The 14310-nt window shown below is 36.7% G+C and overlaps 1 protein-coding gene across 2 annotated transcripts in view; it reads left to right on the top strand.

The window, feature by feature from the left end:
* NUP133 (nucleoporin 133) overlaps nt 1–13998 on the top strand; it is a 32755-nt gene extending 18757 nt beyond the window's left edge. For both annotated transcript variants that reach the window (XM_065680298.1, XM_065680297.1), the window contains exons 18-26: nt 83–325; nt 1526–1659; nt 3247–3405; nt 4580–4715; nt 6537–6655; nt 8154–8234; nt 10238–10302; nt 12704–12792; nt 13745–13998. In XM_065680298.1, the coding sequence (XP_065536370.1) occupies nt 83–325; nt 1526–1659; nt 3247–3405; nt 4580–4715; nt 6537–6655; nt 8154–8234; nt 10238–10302; nt 12704–12792; nt 13745–13881 (1163 nt within the window). In that variant the 3' untranslated portion in view covers nt 13882–13998. The remainder of the gene's footprint in view (nt 1–82; nt 326–1525; nt 1660–3246; nt 3406–4579; nt 4716–6536; nt 6656–8153; nt 8235–10237; nt 10303–12703; nt 12793–13744) is intronic.
* The last annotated feature ends 312 nt before the right edge of the window (nt 13999–14310 follow it).

The following is a 14310-nucleotide window of genomic DNA, read 5'->3' as shown; positions in this document are numbered from 1 at the left end:
TAATGTTTTTGTTATACTTCAGCATAGGCTCCTTTGGTGATAGGATCATTGGTTTCAGTGGTCACTGTGTTCTTTCCCTAAGCATCTAGTGGCCTTCGTGCAACAGTAATCCGTCAGCATGGAATCATTCTGCAGATGGTGTATCCCCAGGTGGACAGTAACCTCCGCAGCATTGTGGCTGAGCAGTTGGTGGCACTACTGGACTGTGTCCTGGATGGCTATGCTTCTCAGCTGAAATCTGTGGACCGCCCTGCTGATCAAGAGCGATACAGCAACCTGGAAATGGAATACAAGCAGAAAAGAACAGAACTCTTGTCTCCCCTCCGTAAGTACTGTCTGTTTTCCTTTACACAAGGATTAAATGTTCTATTTGATAAGAACATTATGCAAATCTGATATAGTAAATGGCATCTGTGTATGAATTCTGTTTCTTCTACACACTTGCCTTCAGATTATAAGAGACTGGTTTCATGATTTACAGAGATACTTACAAAATAAACACAGATCATAGAATTGCATCCAGGACTGTATCCATGCGCATACCTCTAATCAAACACATTGTTGCTGGAATTTTTTTCTTGTGCTAACTTTGTGCTTTCTGGCAGGAATTTATCTTGAACTGCTTGGCTGAAAATAGCTTATAAATGGATTTCTAAATGATTATATTGTTGCAAGGTGACATAAACTTACATGCTGTGGTGTTTATCAGGAAAAAGTTACTTTCTGAATCGTGGTTATTTAAGAATCAAACCTGTTGTTTAGTGCATCAGATGTGGTCAGGTCTTTAATGAGTAATTGAAAGCAAAGCCCTGTTTTTAATTGGAAATAAATTGGAGTAAATACAATTTTAGTAACTTAATAAAGTTTTGGTTTTTTTTAGACTCAAACTGAATGATAGAAAATAGAACAATCCAATAATCACTGTCTCCTAACATTCTTAAGAAAAGTCTCTTAAGCTATCATTCTTGGTTTTACTGACATTTATGGTCTCTGTTAGCTTGTAAATACCTTTTGTGTTGTTATGTTCAATCTGAAGTTCATATTTCCTTACAAACAAAATTAAATACTCTGCTAACTCTTATGTATCTGAACCAAAAAGAATTTAAATAATTTATTTTTAATAAAAACCCTGTTGGCTTTACTTGTTCTGGTTTTATCAAAAGCCCTTGCCTGCTGCTTTTCCACTTTGTGTAATTAAGTGACTATTATTACAGATATTAAGTCATGGGTTGAATCTACCCCCTAGCACAAATAGCAGATGATGGTTACTTTCAGAGAAAAGGGGATGTATACCATCCATTTAGTATTCTTTCTTCCCTCTTGCGTTGGGAGGCCAAGGTGATAGGTATGTGAGCTTACATGTGTGCAGGATGTGTATGCAGTAGGTGAGCATTTCTTTGGGAATGTGTAAGTAGGTCCTTGATGTGAACATTTGAAATTTGTTTTCATTTTTCTGGTCTCTGCCCTCTGTCATCCTCTTACAGTCAAATGTAAGCTTCTTTGATAACTTCTTTTTCTTTGTTAGTTTCCCTGGGACAATATCAGATGGCAGCCACTTTAGCAGAAAAGTACCATGACTTTGATATCCTGGTGCAGATGTGTGAGCAGACAGACAACCAGGCCAGATTACAACGGTACATGACTCAGTTTGCAGATCAGGTAACTCTTTTTTATTTCCTTTATATAGCTTTTTATAGTAAGTTTGCACTTGAAATGTTGCAAAAGTTACGGTTTTTTTTTTCTTTAATGTGCATATGTTTACATACACATGTGGGGGAAACATGGAAAGCTGAAGTCAACATTCACTGTTCAGAGCTCAATGGAGTGTATTACCCTGAGACTGCAAAGCATGTCTTGAGTAATATGGGTGCTAGCCATATGGGTGATGGCTTTTCATGGGACCTTTTCTGTGCCTCAGATACATTGTCTCACTCTTGATGTCTTTCTAGCATTCTGTGACTTGTTCACTGAGGTGCTGTAGTCAGTGTACGGTTGTTCTATTAAATGAATATAATGTAAATTTAAGGATAACTTCCAGAAGAGAGGATGAAATTTTTAAATGTAGTAATAGTTAGTTAAGAATTGAGTAAGAAGGTAGGGATATTGCTGTGGTCCTTTTATTGCCCTCTTAGGTACTTACTGGACAACTTTTCCAATGTTAAAATCTGGTTTAAAAACTTGTAAGTGTACTGAAAGATTGGAAAGCTTAAGGAAGAGGCAATAGAGACTACTTGAAGTGAGTGGGACTGGGAGAGAAGTTTCCTAATTTGAGATTTGGTGAGATCACTTTGTTTAGTTTTCCACAGCCACTGTGGAAGGAGAAATCCTGGTGTCTACAGGTTTCCTAATAGCATACAGAAAGGCTGTTTTATTTAAAAAATAACCTAAAAATATCAGTAATGGACAGAAACTATTATAAAGGTTTTTAATAATAAGGATTCAACATTCATTTACTGCCAAAGAAGGGGATAAATTCTCTTTTTTTTTTTTCTTTTTAACCTTCATATCCTTCATTTTAAAGGAAAAATGTAAAACTTTCTGAAGAGAAATGACTGTTGCAAGTGCATAGATCAAGTCTGATGGATAGAATATCAGACTGATGGCCTCCTCAAACTTGATTTTTAAAACTGTTTAATGCAGTTAAAATTTAGCAGTATTCTAGAATTATTCTGTAAAGATTAAGCAAACCTCAAACCTGGATTAGTTATTTTACATTGAAGTTTTTGAGGGTAAAATAGAGGAGCTTGGTTCTTTTTTTTAAGACACTGTTTTTAACTGATGGAGAAGTAAGGTTGTAGGTTCACTTGCAGATAGGATGGAATGTTTCAAGAACAGTGACAGCAGAAGTAAACAGAAATACATGAAAGGAAATAGAAAGCGCAGACTTCTGAGGTCAGCAAAGGAACAAGTGAAAAATACAAGACTGGGGCTGTGATTGATTTGTTAACTGTTCCCATTCCTGTGGGCTAACATGAAGAACTTACATTTGGCAGTTTGTTCAGTTACACACAGCATCCTTCAGTGGACCAGCATCTGTTGCAGAGTAGCTCATGAATTCTTTAAACACTATTTCTATCATGACTCTAAAAATTTTTCATCAACATTATTTGTGTGTGTGTCTTATTTTGTTAATCAGGTTCTTACCGTGTTCTTACCAATTGTATTGTCATGAAGCATTTTGCCTCAAGACAAACAAGATGTTTAAATGTGACTTTTAAAATGCATTCATATTGCTGTTATCTCCAGAATTTTTCAGATTTCCTGTTTCGCTGGTATCTGGAAAAAGGAAAGCGAGGGAAGCTGTTATCTCAGCCTGTTGCTCAGCATGGACAGCTGGCCAATTTCTTGCAAGCTCATGAGCATCTGAGCTGGTTACATGAAATCAATAGTCAGGATTTGCAAAAGGTAGGGCTTCTTAAACAAAACCAAGCTGAAATATTGCATATTAAACAAGTCAAGTACATACTGAAGTAGAAAAATTATGTAGTTATGACTTCATCGTCAAAAACAGCTTGTCTAGATGAGTTAGGGTAGAGATGATACAGATTATTAATGGAGTACCAAAACCTCCCTCCAGGCACCATCTGGTATATCGTATAATCCACTGCACCATGTAGTGGATATCAGGGCTGCTTTTCGTCCCTTGTTGGTAGCTCATATTCTTTTAGCAAGGGAAGTTTTGTTTGGCTGCATGATCACTACTTGGATGGAATTGGGGGTTTACAGTGAGTATCAGTAGCATTACCAGGTTATCCAGTGAGGGAAAACCTGAAACTTGTATTTCAAGACGATTTAAAGTAACTTGGAGGTATTACAAAAGTAAAAAGGTATTGATTACTTTAATGTCTTACATGCATTGTTTACAAATTGGGGGGGAGGGGGTTAATAGCAAACAGCATTTGGTATTTGCTATTAAAACAATAGCAAAGGGGGAGGTTAAAAAAATACCAAAACAAACCAACCCACAGACAAAACCACCCTGAGAATATTGTAATATTCCATTTGTGTTGACTGAGGTTTTCTCTGTTACACCAAAGCACTGTGAAGATGGGCAAGGGTTTTAAAATACATAAGTAATTAGGTTTGGATAGTGTTCCTGGGTTAAGTGCTCAGAAAGTTTCTCTTCCTTTGTCTGGTAACCAAACGTACAGGCAAGAATTTGTCTACTGCAGCAGTTATACATATAATTCTGTTTTGTCAGATTACTGAATTGACAAGTAAATCAGTCTGCATGTGAAATTGTTCTCTCAAAGCATCTTTGCCTGGCTTTTCTGGTTAAACCTTGAATAAGATCCCAGAGGTATAATAGGTGAAGTTGCAATTTATCCTTTGATCATAAGATAGTTTTTCTTGATTAATACTGAAAAGACTGGCTGTAATTGGGGTAGAGATCTGTGTCTCTTCCTGAAGAGAGTAATGCAGAGTTTTAATGTGCAAGTTGTATGACTTTTAAAAGTAAAGGTTATAATATTACAAATACCCGTGAGACTGCAGTTCAGATTAAATGCTTACCAGTTACCATTCTAATGTTAACTTACGAAACTGATTAGCTGATTTCTAACCTCTTTATTAATTTCAGGCTCACAGTACACTGCAGACTTTAGCGAATATGGAGACACGGTATTTTGCAAAGAAGAAAACGCTTCTTGGCTTGAGCAAATTAGCTGCACTGGCATCTGACTTCTCAGAAGACATACTGCAAGAGAAAATAGACGGTAAGAAATAAAAACAGCAAAGTGAAGAATTGACTAATGGGGTTACTGAGTTAGAATCATGGTAATTTTGCAGATTATTAATTTGTTAGGTTGAAGGCTCTAATAATGTGATCATAGCTGATCATTTTGCTCATAGCAGGAAGGATAAAGAATACAATGTGAGGGAGTAACCTGAAGTATTCACTTTCACCTCTGAGTTAGGACTGTGAGCATGGGAATTTTGTATCTTTTCACTTTTTCTAATAATATGCAAAATATTGGCATAGATAAGAAGCTGCTCAGTATTTTGAGAAGTCATTAGACAGTTCTGAAGTGGCTTAAACTTACGAACCCTTCGCACAGTGTGTTTGTGAAGCTGCATTTTGTTTTTCAGATGCGAAGTAAAAATGCTTTAATTTCTTAAAGCCTGTTGATTGAATAGCTCTCAATTCTAAATTCTTCTCAAGTCCTGAGGCTCAAGTTGTACAAGAAAATCAGTAACCATATTGTATTGTGATAGTGTACATGCAAATACATACGTTTGTGATAAAGTGCTTTCTCAGCATCCTACTCTCTGTATTTAGAAAGGTTACAGTGACAGTGTTCCATGATGCTCTAACTGAAAGGATGTTAATGGGAAAAATAGGAATACCTGTTCTGCTTCATGAGCAAACATAACGGTTCCACTGGCTTTGCCATTCCCGTCACCTTGGAAAATACCCTTTTCCTGACACTGTGCAGCACATGGTGCTGTGAGGTTGGGCGTTGGAAAATTCTATGCTAACAGTTAAGCTGGTTCTGGCCACCAGGGGGAAGCTTTGAAATACTTCTCAAGGTTACTGCTCAAGCTTTCTTTGCTTATCTTCATATTTATCCATGTATGTTATGTACAATTCTTAAAAGAAATCCTGTTGAAAAAGCCCATGGAAAATGATGATAACTAAGTAGGCTTAACAAATTATTTTTAGCTTGTAATAATAACAATGTATTATCTGCCTTTTAAATTATAAAACATTGAGTGAAATCTTAAAGCTTAAATTTGCTTTCTCACCATTGTGGGGGAAAAAAACCCAAACCAACACACACCTATGCTGATGTGAAGAATCTAATCCTCAAATAGGAAAACTGTAGAAAAATGAGGAAATCGGTGCTTTATTTGAGTAGACCAGTGGACCCTCAAAATTTGGTCTAGTCTGTACTCCACTACATGTTTCTATGTGACACATGACATGGCTTTTAAATCTTACACTCTTTGTATGTCAGTTTCCTCTTGATAATTATTTCTGCTATGTTTTGTTTATCTATGTAAACAGATAAAATGCTCCTTAGAATTATTGTTCCATTTCTACCATGCAGTGGAACAGGGCGGGGCAGGGCAGGGTTCACACAGTGTGGCTGAAATTATTCTTTTTTGATTGCTTCAGCATAATAAGTCTCTAACCCCCAAGCAGATGATGTTGGAAAGTAAAACATTCAAAAATGGACTAATCCATGAGATGGAGCAGGTCCATGGCGCGGGTCTTCAGCCAAAAGGTAGCTCCTAAAAAGTGCAGCCAACTTACTTCCCTGCATAGTGCAACAGCTTGCCTCCAATTCTATGCATTCACTTTGTGGTTTTGGGAAAAAGGAAGAGTTACTAGTCTACATTACTGGGAACCTGAGTGGAAAGTTCACCAGGATGGCCGTATTGAAGTGGAAGTATTTCTGTGTCCAAACAGAGTGCTTCATGGCAAACACTTGCAGACCTGAATAATATTGTGACTTGACAGTTATTACTGTGCCGTAGAATTTGTTATTACATTTTAATAACATGAAACATTCATTTCTTTAAATGACTACAAGAAATATCAGAACAGGAACGCTTTCTGTTACATCAGGAGACACTTCCTGAACAATTACTGGCAGAGAAGCAGTTGAACCTCAATGATATGCCAGTGTTGTCTGCATCTCAGCTCATTGATGTAAGTATCTCATCTTCTTCATTACACAGGTGAAGTTCCAGTATGTTTTCTGCCTCTGTGTGACAAAATAAATGAGAAGATCACAGCTGTCTTTACTCTTCATATGACTTGCTAAGTACCTAAAGATCTAATGTATGAGTAGGTTTATCTTTGCTTAGTTTCTGCCAGCAGCAAACTTAAGAACGATGGTTTTAGTTCAGATTTCTTCTTGCTGAATGTGTGCTTTAGAGTGCTGCTAGGAGAAAAAGCAAATCAAGTCAGTATCAGAAGCTGATTTACTGGTCTAAGCCACTTTCTGGGTGTGAGACAATTTTTACCTTCTGTTTCATTCTCAGTAGGGCAGAACTTGGAAGGCAGAAGGAACAAAGGATTCCACCTTAGTGGGCAGGGATGCTGCAATCTAGAAAAAGAAAGGGCTAGAAGCTGGAAGAGGCTTTTGTTCACCTGTTGCAAAGAGGCACCCAAAGTATTTCTATTTTCTTTTTGTAAAACAAACAAAAACCTAACCCACATTGAAACAAATACATGAACTGCTCCAGTACTAGGATCAGTAGTAGCTCTGACTCCTTTTCCACACCCCTTTTTGGTGGTAGCCAGGAACCAGTAAGCCTTACTGCTTCTGCCTTGTTGACAGCATATTTTTACCATCCAGTGATGCACACAAAAAACATTCAGTGAGTAACAATGATGAATTGTAAAACAAATCAGGTTCTGGCTAGTTGTCAGTTTTGCAGCTCCTCACTTTCCTATAATCCTGTGGAAAATCAAAAGCGGGTAGCATGCTTGTTTACATTCTCTCGGTTTTCTTAGCAGAGCTAATAGCAGATTCTCAAGTCATTACTTGTCTGTTAAGTGAGGCTACCTGTGGAATTAGGGAAGAGTAGGAAGTGCCACAAGTGACTTGGCAAGTGCTGGCACCAAGACAGTTTTCTTTCTGAATTCTCTGTTATTGTCAAACCAGTGTTCATACTTGCTACTTGCAATGTGAGAATGAAATTCAGAAAGTGTAAATAAAGAGTGTTAATGTTCATTTTCCTTTGAAGTACTAATTTAGAGGCTTGGGGGAGTATGGGGTGTGGGTGAAATATTGATACCAAACCTTTCAGTTTTAAAAGGTGAAAGGCAGTCCATTTGCTTAAGTACTGCTTTGAGCTTCACTACCAAAATCATTCTGAGAGCTTATTTGTGAAGCTGAGCTCTGGCTACAATAATCCAGGAATGTTACAGCCTTAAATGGCATTTAAATTTGAAACCTAGCAGCCTTAATATCCAGTATCATTTGTCCATGGACCATTGTCATGTAAGTGGAATGCTGCTCTAAAACATTAAGTATATTCCTTACTACAAAAATACTTGTCGTTGAATCAAAACATATTTTCACGAGAAGGTCACGTAAGTGAAAAATACATGGTGGTCTTCCCATAATGAGTTGTCCATGATATCAGTTACATTAGTTTGTAAGCTAAAAATAATTCTCTGCATTAATCTCTCATCATAGATGTACATATGTGATGAGAACAGAAGGGCCAATGAATATGACTTCAAGAAAGCACTTGATCTGCTGGAATACATTGATGAGGTAGGAAAAGTTTTTGAAGGATTTCTAACCCAGAGACTTACGTTTTTATTTATTATTATTGGTATTTAAGCTAGGATGGTACATCTGTAGTGAGTTAACAAACTAGTTTAGTGTACAGTAATTGAAAATAACTCCTGATGGGTGTTTTCAGTTTGTTTTTAAGTTACTGGAGAATTAATGCCAAATGTGGTTTAGATCATTGAAGAAAAATGACACTCCTCATCTTCACTTCCCATTTATAGTCTAGAGTCTCTTCTTAGAGTGTTGCTTCCCTAAGGATTTTCTCCAAACAGGATTAAGATCATCTGTTTGCAGGAGTTTAGTTCGTGTATCTTCCCTATTGGCAGTTCCTCTGATTGTCAGGGGATAATGTGGGATAGTCACCAGCTTTTTAACATGTTAACAGCATTGAACCACAGATTTGCTATCTGCTTTCTCACTATCTCCTTTTATGATGTAGTATCTTGTCAGGAGCAACTTTTCACTAAGCATAAATAAATCAGCTTCTGAGGAGCATCAAATCTGAACTGACAACAGTCTTTGCTAAAAAGCTAGAGTTGTGTTATTTTGGTTAAAGTGTTCCTTACCAACTGAAAATGAGAGCTCATCTCTGATTTTCCCAGTTCTTGCTAGTCTGGGTAGGGCTCCAAGTTAAAATCCTTTCTGTAGTAGCGCTTTGTAAACAGCATTGTGCCATTCTGTTGGTCTGCAATAACTTTTGGGTTGATAATTATAAATATCTATAATTGCTTTTAAATTTTTAAGTTTTGAATTGTATTTTATTATTTTTTCTTTGAATAACAATTCTTTGTTATTAACTAGTCGGGATTTTTTTGCTTTATGTATGAGTACGTTTACTTGTCCTGTCTTTAGTACTATGTTATATTTCATGTGTAAAGGACAGTATTACTGCTTAGAGTAGTACATAATACATACTCTGAATTAGTTTTCTTTAGTTTAAAAAGAAAATTCAGTAAATTTTTTTGTAATAAATATTTCCTTCATTTTTACAACATAAATCGTCCAAATAATAACATTTTGCAGTAAAATAAACTTGAATGAACTCATTTGGTTCTCTTTTAAATTGGTTTTCCTCCGAAATCTTGTCAACACAATTCACGAACACTGAGATGATGTTGGGGTTTTTATCCAGATAAATGTCACTCTGAAAGCATGAGATTTCAAAATGATTTTTTGCTCAGTTATTTGAGTCTCTAACAACTTAGTGTAGAACCAGTCGGCACAAATTAGAGATGGTGGTTTAAGGTCTAAAAGCTATCTGTTCCTTAGTTTTTCCTGCTTTTCTTTTGCAAAAGTGTAGCATAATGTCAAAACCCATTCTCTTGCTTTCAAAGCAAATTCAAGTGTTTGTGGTTTCTGTTATCTCTTTGAGCGGAATTTAAAGTAGGTGTGATGCTTTGGGACATTGAGGGGTGGAAAAAAATACATGGTCTTTTTTCTGACATTATATTTTTAAAGGGGTTTTGATATCAATTATCTGAAAGTTTCTGTGCAACAAAGGGACTGTCCTTTCCAAGACAGCTGTGTATCTTTGAACAGATTTACTAATATGTTTGTAAAACACAGATGCTAATGTGGACACTAATGCATGCTAGATAGCTTGGCCATGCTGAAAAAAGAGCCTTGACTTCAGTCACCGTTTAGCACATGTTAAAATGAAACTTGCCTAGAATACAGTGTTTTACAAATTGGTATTTGTTCATGTGCTTTAAAAGAGGCCCTTTTCCAGGCTGAGGTAGTTGGTCTTTAGCAGTCCTGTGGTGATGAAAATCTGAGCCATGTTTTCAAATGGAAATAAACAGTCCTTGATGTTTCAACAGTCCAATCAGGTCATCAGTTAAAATAGCATGTGTTAAAAACAGTGCTCAGCAATTGAAGAATCTAATGCATTGGTATAATCTGTGTGATAGAACAATTATTTCTTTAAGAAAAAATGAAATATTTTAACTTACTTGTCTTTTCCCCTTATATGAATTGCGAAGGGAGAGGAAGTGGATGTAAATGATCTAAAACTTAAAATTCTCTGTAAGGCTCTCCAAAGAGATGGGTAAGTCCAATATGAATATAATTTACTGGGAGTATTTGTGACATAGCTGTTCCAGAATTGCATTTTGGTATACTATTCTCTAGCTCACTGAAAAGATTGAATTTCGTAGCATAAGGTTAGTAAAGTATGAAGTATTTGATCAGAATGTGGCTTTTTATTTGTAAAGTGAAACTACAGCAAAAAAAATCTGTACAACTTTGTTCCCTTAGCTCCCTGGCAACATACTATGCATTCTTAGCACCTGAGACAGAAATGTACCTGTGCAGCTTTCATTCCTGAACCCTTTGCTGAGGTAAAGGAAAATGACCGATGCCGAAACTTTTTTTCGTTTGAAGCATCTCAAACAGAAGCTAGTTAAGAACAACACAAGTGGAGGTCACTCCTGCAAACTTTTATTTCACTTATTTGTGGCCATTGTATCACATTGATAAGCTCATGACCGTTTTGAGTTAAAGCTGCATTCTTGACTGTAAGAGATTGAAGCTGTAAATATTACTTAAAAGAGCCATTCTTAGGGGTGTTCACCACCAAATACAGGCTGAATCCAACTGGTCAGAAGAACTGCCTCATCAAGCAGTGCTGCTGTTTGTTCCCAAGTTAAATAACTCAAATGGCATTTCCTCCCTTTCCTTTCTGATTTTTGGAAGTTATCCAGCTTTTCCAACTCTCATCCATGTTCCAGGAGGACCTAAGGAGGAAAAGATGAGGAGAGAACATATTCCAACTGTACTGTGCCATTTGTGACTAAAATGGAAATAAGCAGCATTTGGATTCACACTTATACATAGGATAGATTCCAAAGTCTGAAGAAAATAAGTCATTGTCCCATGACACAAATAATACGCAGAAGCAGGTTCATACTATTCCAAGTGTTTTTTTCCCTTTCTGTGATTTTCAAGACAGAATAATCCAGAACTCCTACATGGCACCAGTCCAGTAATTGGTTTATGACCTGTCCAGCCTGGGCTGAGAACAGAGATCTGAACATAATACTTAAAGCACTCATCACACAGAGTGCTGACAGGATTTTTCCCACTCTGCTAGCTAACCAGATGCAGTTTGAGATCACTTTTCATTTAGATCACTTCAAGATCACTTGAATAGTGTTTAGAAAACTTAATGTCCCGGTTGCATTTCCAGTCCCGCAAGGCTTTCAGAGGCTTACAAAGAGGTTGATGGCTATTTCAAAAGAGGTAGTGTTAGCTTTCATCTGTGTGCAAAAGTAAACATTTGACGTTACAGTACGTACTTTTAAGGATGGCATCTCTTTTCTAGCTTAACAGCTACAAATGGTGGTAAGGTTCTTGTGTAGAATGGAGAGCTTTGCTGAATGTGCTTCTGGTGTTCTGATAGAGTCCTCACTGTCCTCTGTGCCTAGGAGGAGGAAATCCCCCAGGCCCCCTCCCTCACATTTTTGCAAGTAGAATTGAAGATGAAATCCTAGATGTTGACCCTGGATGTCACTTAAACTCACAAACCTGTGGTTTCAGTGAAGCATAGAGGCTTTGTCAGTAACAGCTTCTGGATGCCAGGTTGGAATCTGTTGGAAGAGTGTCCCGTGGGCCCAAGGAAGCTCATATTGGTTTAGGGAGTGATATGAAAACTGGTTTTATCTGGCAGTTTCACATATGGAAGAGGAAATTTAAGCAACTGGAAGGTCAGAACCACAGCAAAACAAGATAGATTGGTGCTGACTTAAAACTGCTGCATGTAAAGTTCTGAAAGGGTGAAAAATTGTCATTTAAAATAATCTTTCTCTTAGAAAAACCTTTTTTAGCAGAGATAAGACTTGCATTCACGAGTCTTCACCTTCACATTTAATCACAAATGGGACAAACTGTGGTTTGTGTCTGTGATGCTGTTACAGGCCTGAAAGTTAGATTTCACAGGGTTTTTTAATTCTGTTCTTTCCTCAGTTTGCTTTCTTATTGGTGTCGGGTGTTTTTTATTGGCGTAGGATAGCACATGTGAAACATGTTAGCAAACTGATACTCTTGCTTTATTCTACAATCTATTACCTTCATCATCTCAATTGTAAAATGTGATTACTAAGAACAGGTAATTCTTATGATTACTAAGAACAGGCAATTCTTACCTTTATGGATTATTTTATTTTATCAAAGAAATAATGTTTTCTTCTACAGTTTACATAACAGGAAGCATTTCTGTTGTCTTCCTAACTAGACTACATTATAGTAGTGCAATTTTATTGCAGTTTTGCTCTTGGAATAAATAATAATTCACACAAGATGGAAAAAACCTTGAGCTATAGCCAAGCACACAACACTTCTGTGTGAACATGTATTAATCACCTTTGATACTTTATCAAGTTCTCCTGCATTTTGTTCTTGTTTTCATTTGGTTTCAACTGTGCAATTCTTTCCACAAATTATTCTTTCAGATGGTCCAGTTCAGATGGTAAAGATGATCCAATTGAAGCATCTAAAGATAGTATATTTGTGAAAATACTCCAAAAACTATTGAAAGAAGGTAAAGTGTACTTAAATATAATTGAACTTCTTGAAATTGTTTACTCCTTTCAAAAGCTGCTTAAGATGAACGCTGATATGTAAGAAGTAGCCTTAAGAAGTTCTGAGTAATACAGACTTCTATATGCATTTCACTAATTACATTCCCATGGAGCTAATTGGATCTCTGTGACATGTTGAGGGGATAAGAGATGAGCAGGTTTCTTGGTTACAATCTTAGTACCCTCAAATTATTTGCATACTAGGGCAGCCATCGTATTTTTAGCAGTTTCTTACTACAGTAAAGGATGCCTTCTGGAGTTAAATGCATGTCTTCTGTAAGGTGCAGGATTGGTAACAAATTGACTGCCACTCAAAAGAGCTTGATCTATTTTAGCTTAAATGTGCTTTTGTTTTTGGTTTCTCTCTCCAAAAGCAAAAAAATAATGATGCACTCCCCCCAATTAAAGCTGACCATGGGAAGTTATGGCCATGGAAGTTACAGCTGGAGAGGAGGGAAGCCATTTAGAGTCAAAGTCTGTTTTAAATCCTACTGCATATGAACCTTTTCCAGAAGAGAGAAGGTTCCAGAACAGTTCTGATTTTGTGTCCTCAATCCTACCAGCATCTTTTCCTTTGTGAGATTTTCACACCCCAGGCCGAAATGTATTTATTATATGACTGATCTTTCTTTTTGCTTCATTTTTTTATTTTGGTGAAGTGTTATGTAAACACTTGGATTTTGTGTTTCAGGATTTTAGGCTTAATCATAAATTCACTGAGAAGCTCTTAACTCAGTTTTACAGGTTACTTAAGCTTTATTGTGTTTCTTGACATGTATAACAGAATTAGATCTTCTCAGTTCCAAAAGAGTAATTTAACTGAGGCAGGCACAGGTGTTCACTTAAAAATGATCTTAACTGCTAACGCAGGGTACATTTATCAGTGTTGTAATAAAAGGTTTTGTGTTGTAGGAGTTCAGCTAAGTGAGTATTTACCGGAGGTGAATGACATACTGCAAGCAAATGAACTTGGCAACTTGAAATGTAATGCTTACTTCAGATTTGTGTTAAAGGCAAACTATGAACTTTATGTTCAGGGACAAGCATGATTCTCACTGTTTTTTAAAATACTTTTTGTAAAGAGCTGTTAAATTCCTGTGTACTGTTTTATGTTCTGTTAATCAGTTTTGTTAAAACTTTGTAATAAAATCTACATGAGTAATACACTTGGTCCTAAATGTATAGACATCAGTGCTTTAGTCAGGGGAGGCAGAGTTGTGTTTTCAGACAAACGACATAGTTTTCGTTTGCTGTGCCCTTCCTAAACTTGCTGTTTCGTTTTATATCTTCATTAGTATGAGTCCTGCCTGAGACTCAAAGATGTGCAGACACATAGGGTGAAATGTGGGACCCACTGCAGAAGGTGGGGAAACTTTTGCTCTCTCTTCATTGGGGCTGGGATTTCATACTGAAAATGTTAATGCTGGGTGACTGTGTAGCTTACCTCAGAAACAAATGATTACTAGATTACTCTCTTT

This window comes from Lathamus discolor, chromosome 5 (assembly GCF_037157495.1).
Source record: "Lathamus discolor isolate bLatDis1 chromosome 5, bLatDis1.hap1, whole genome shotgun sequence".
In the NCBI taxonomy this organism is placed as follows: domain Eukaryota; kingdom Metazoa; phylum Chordata; class Aves; order Psittaciformes; family Psittacidae; genus Lathamus; species Lathamus discolor.
This window is presented reverse-complemented; position numbering and strand designations above follow the sequence as displayed.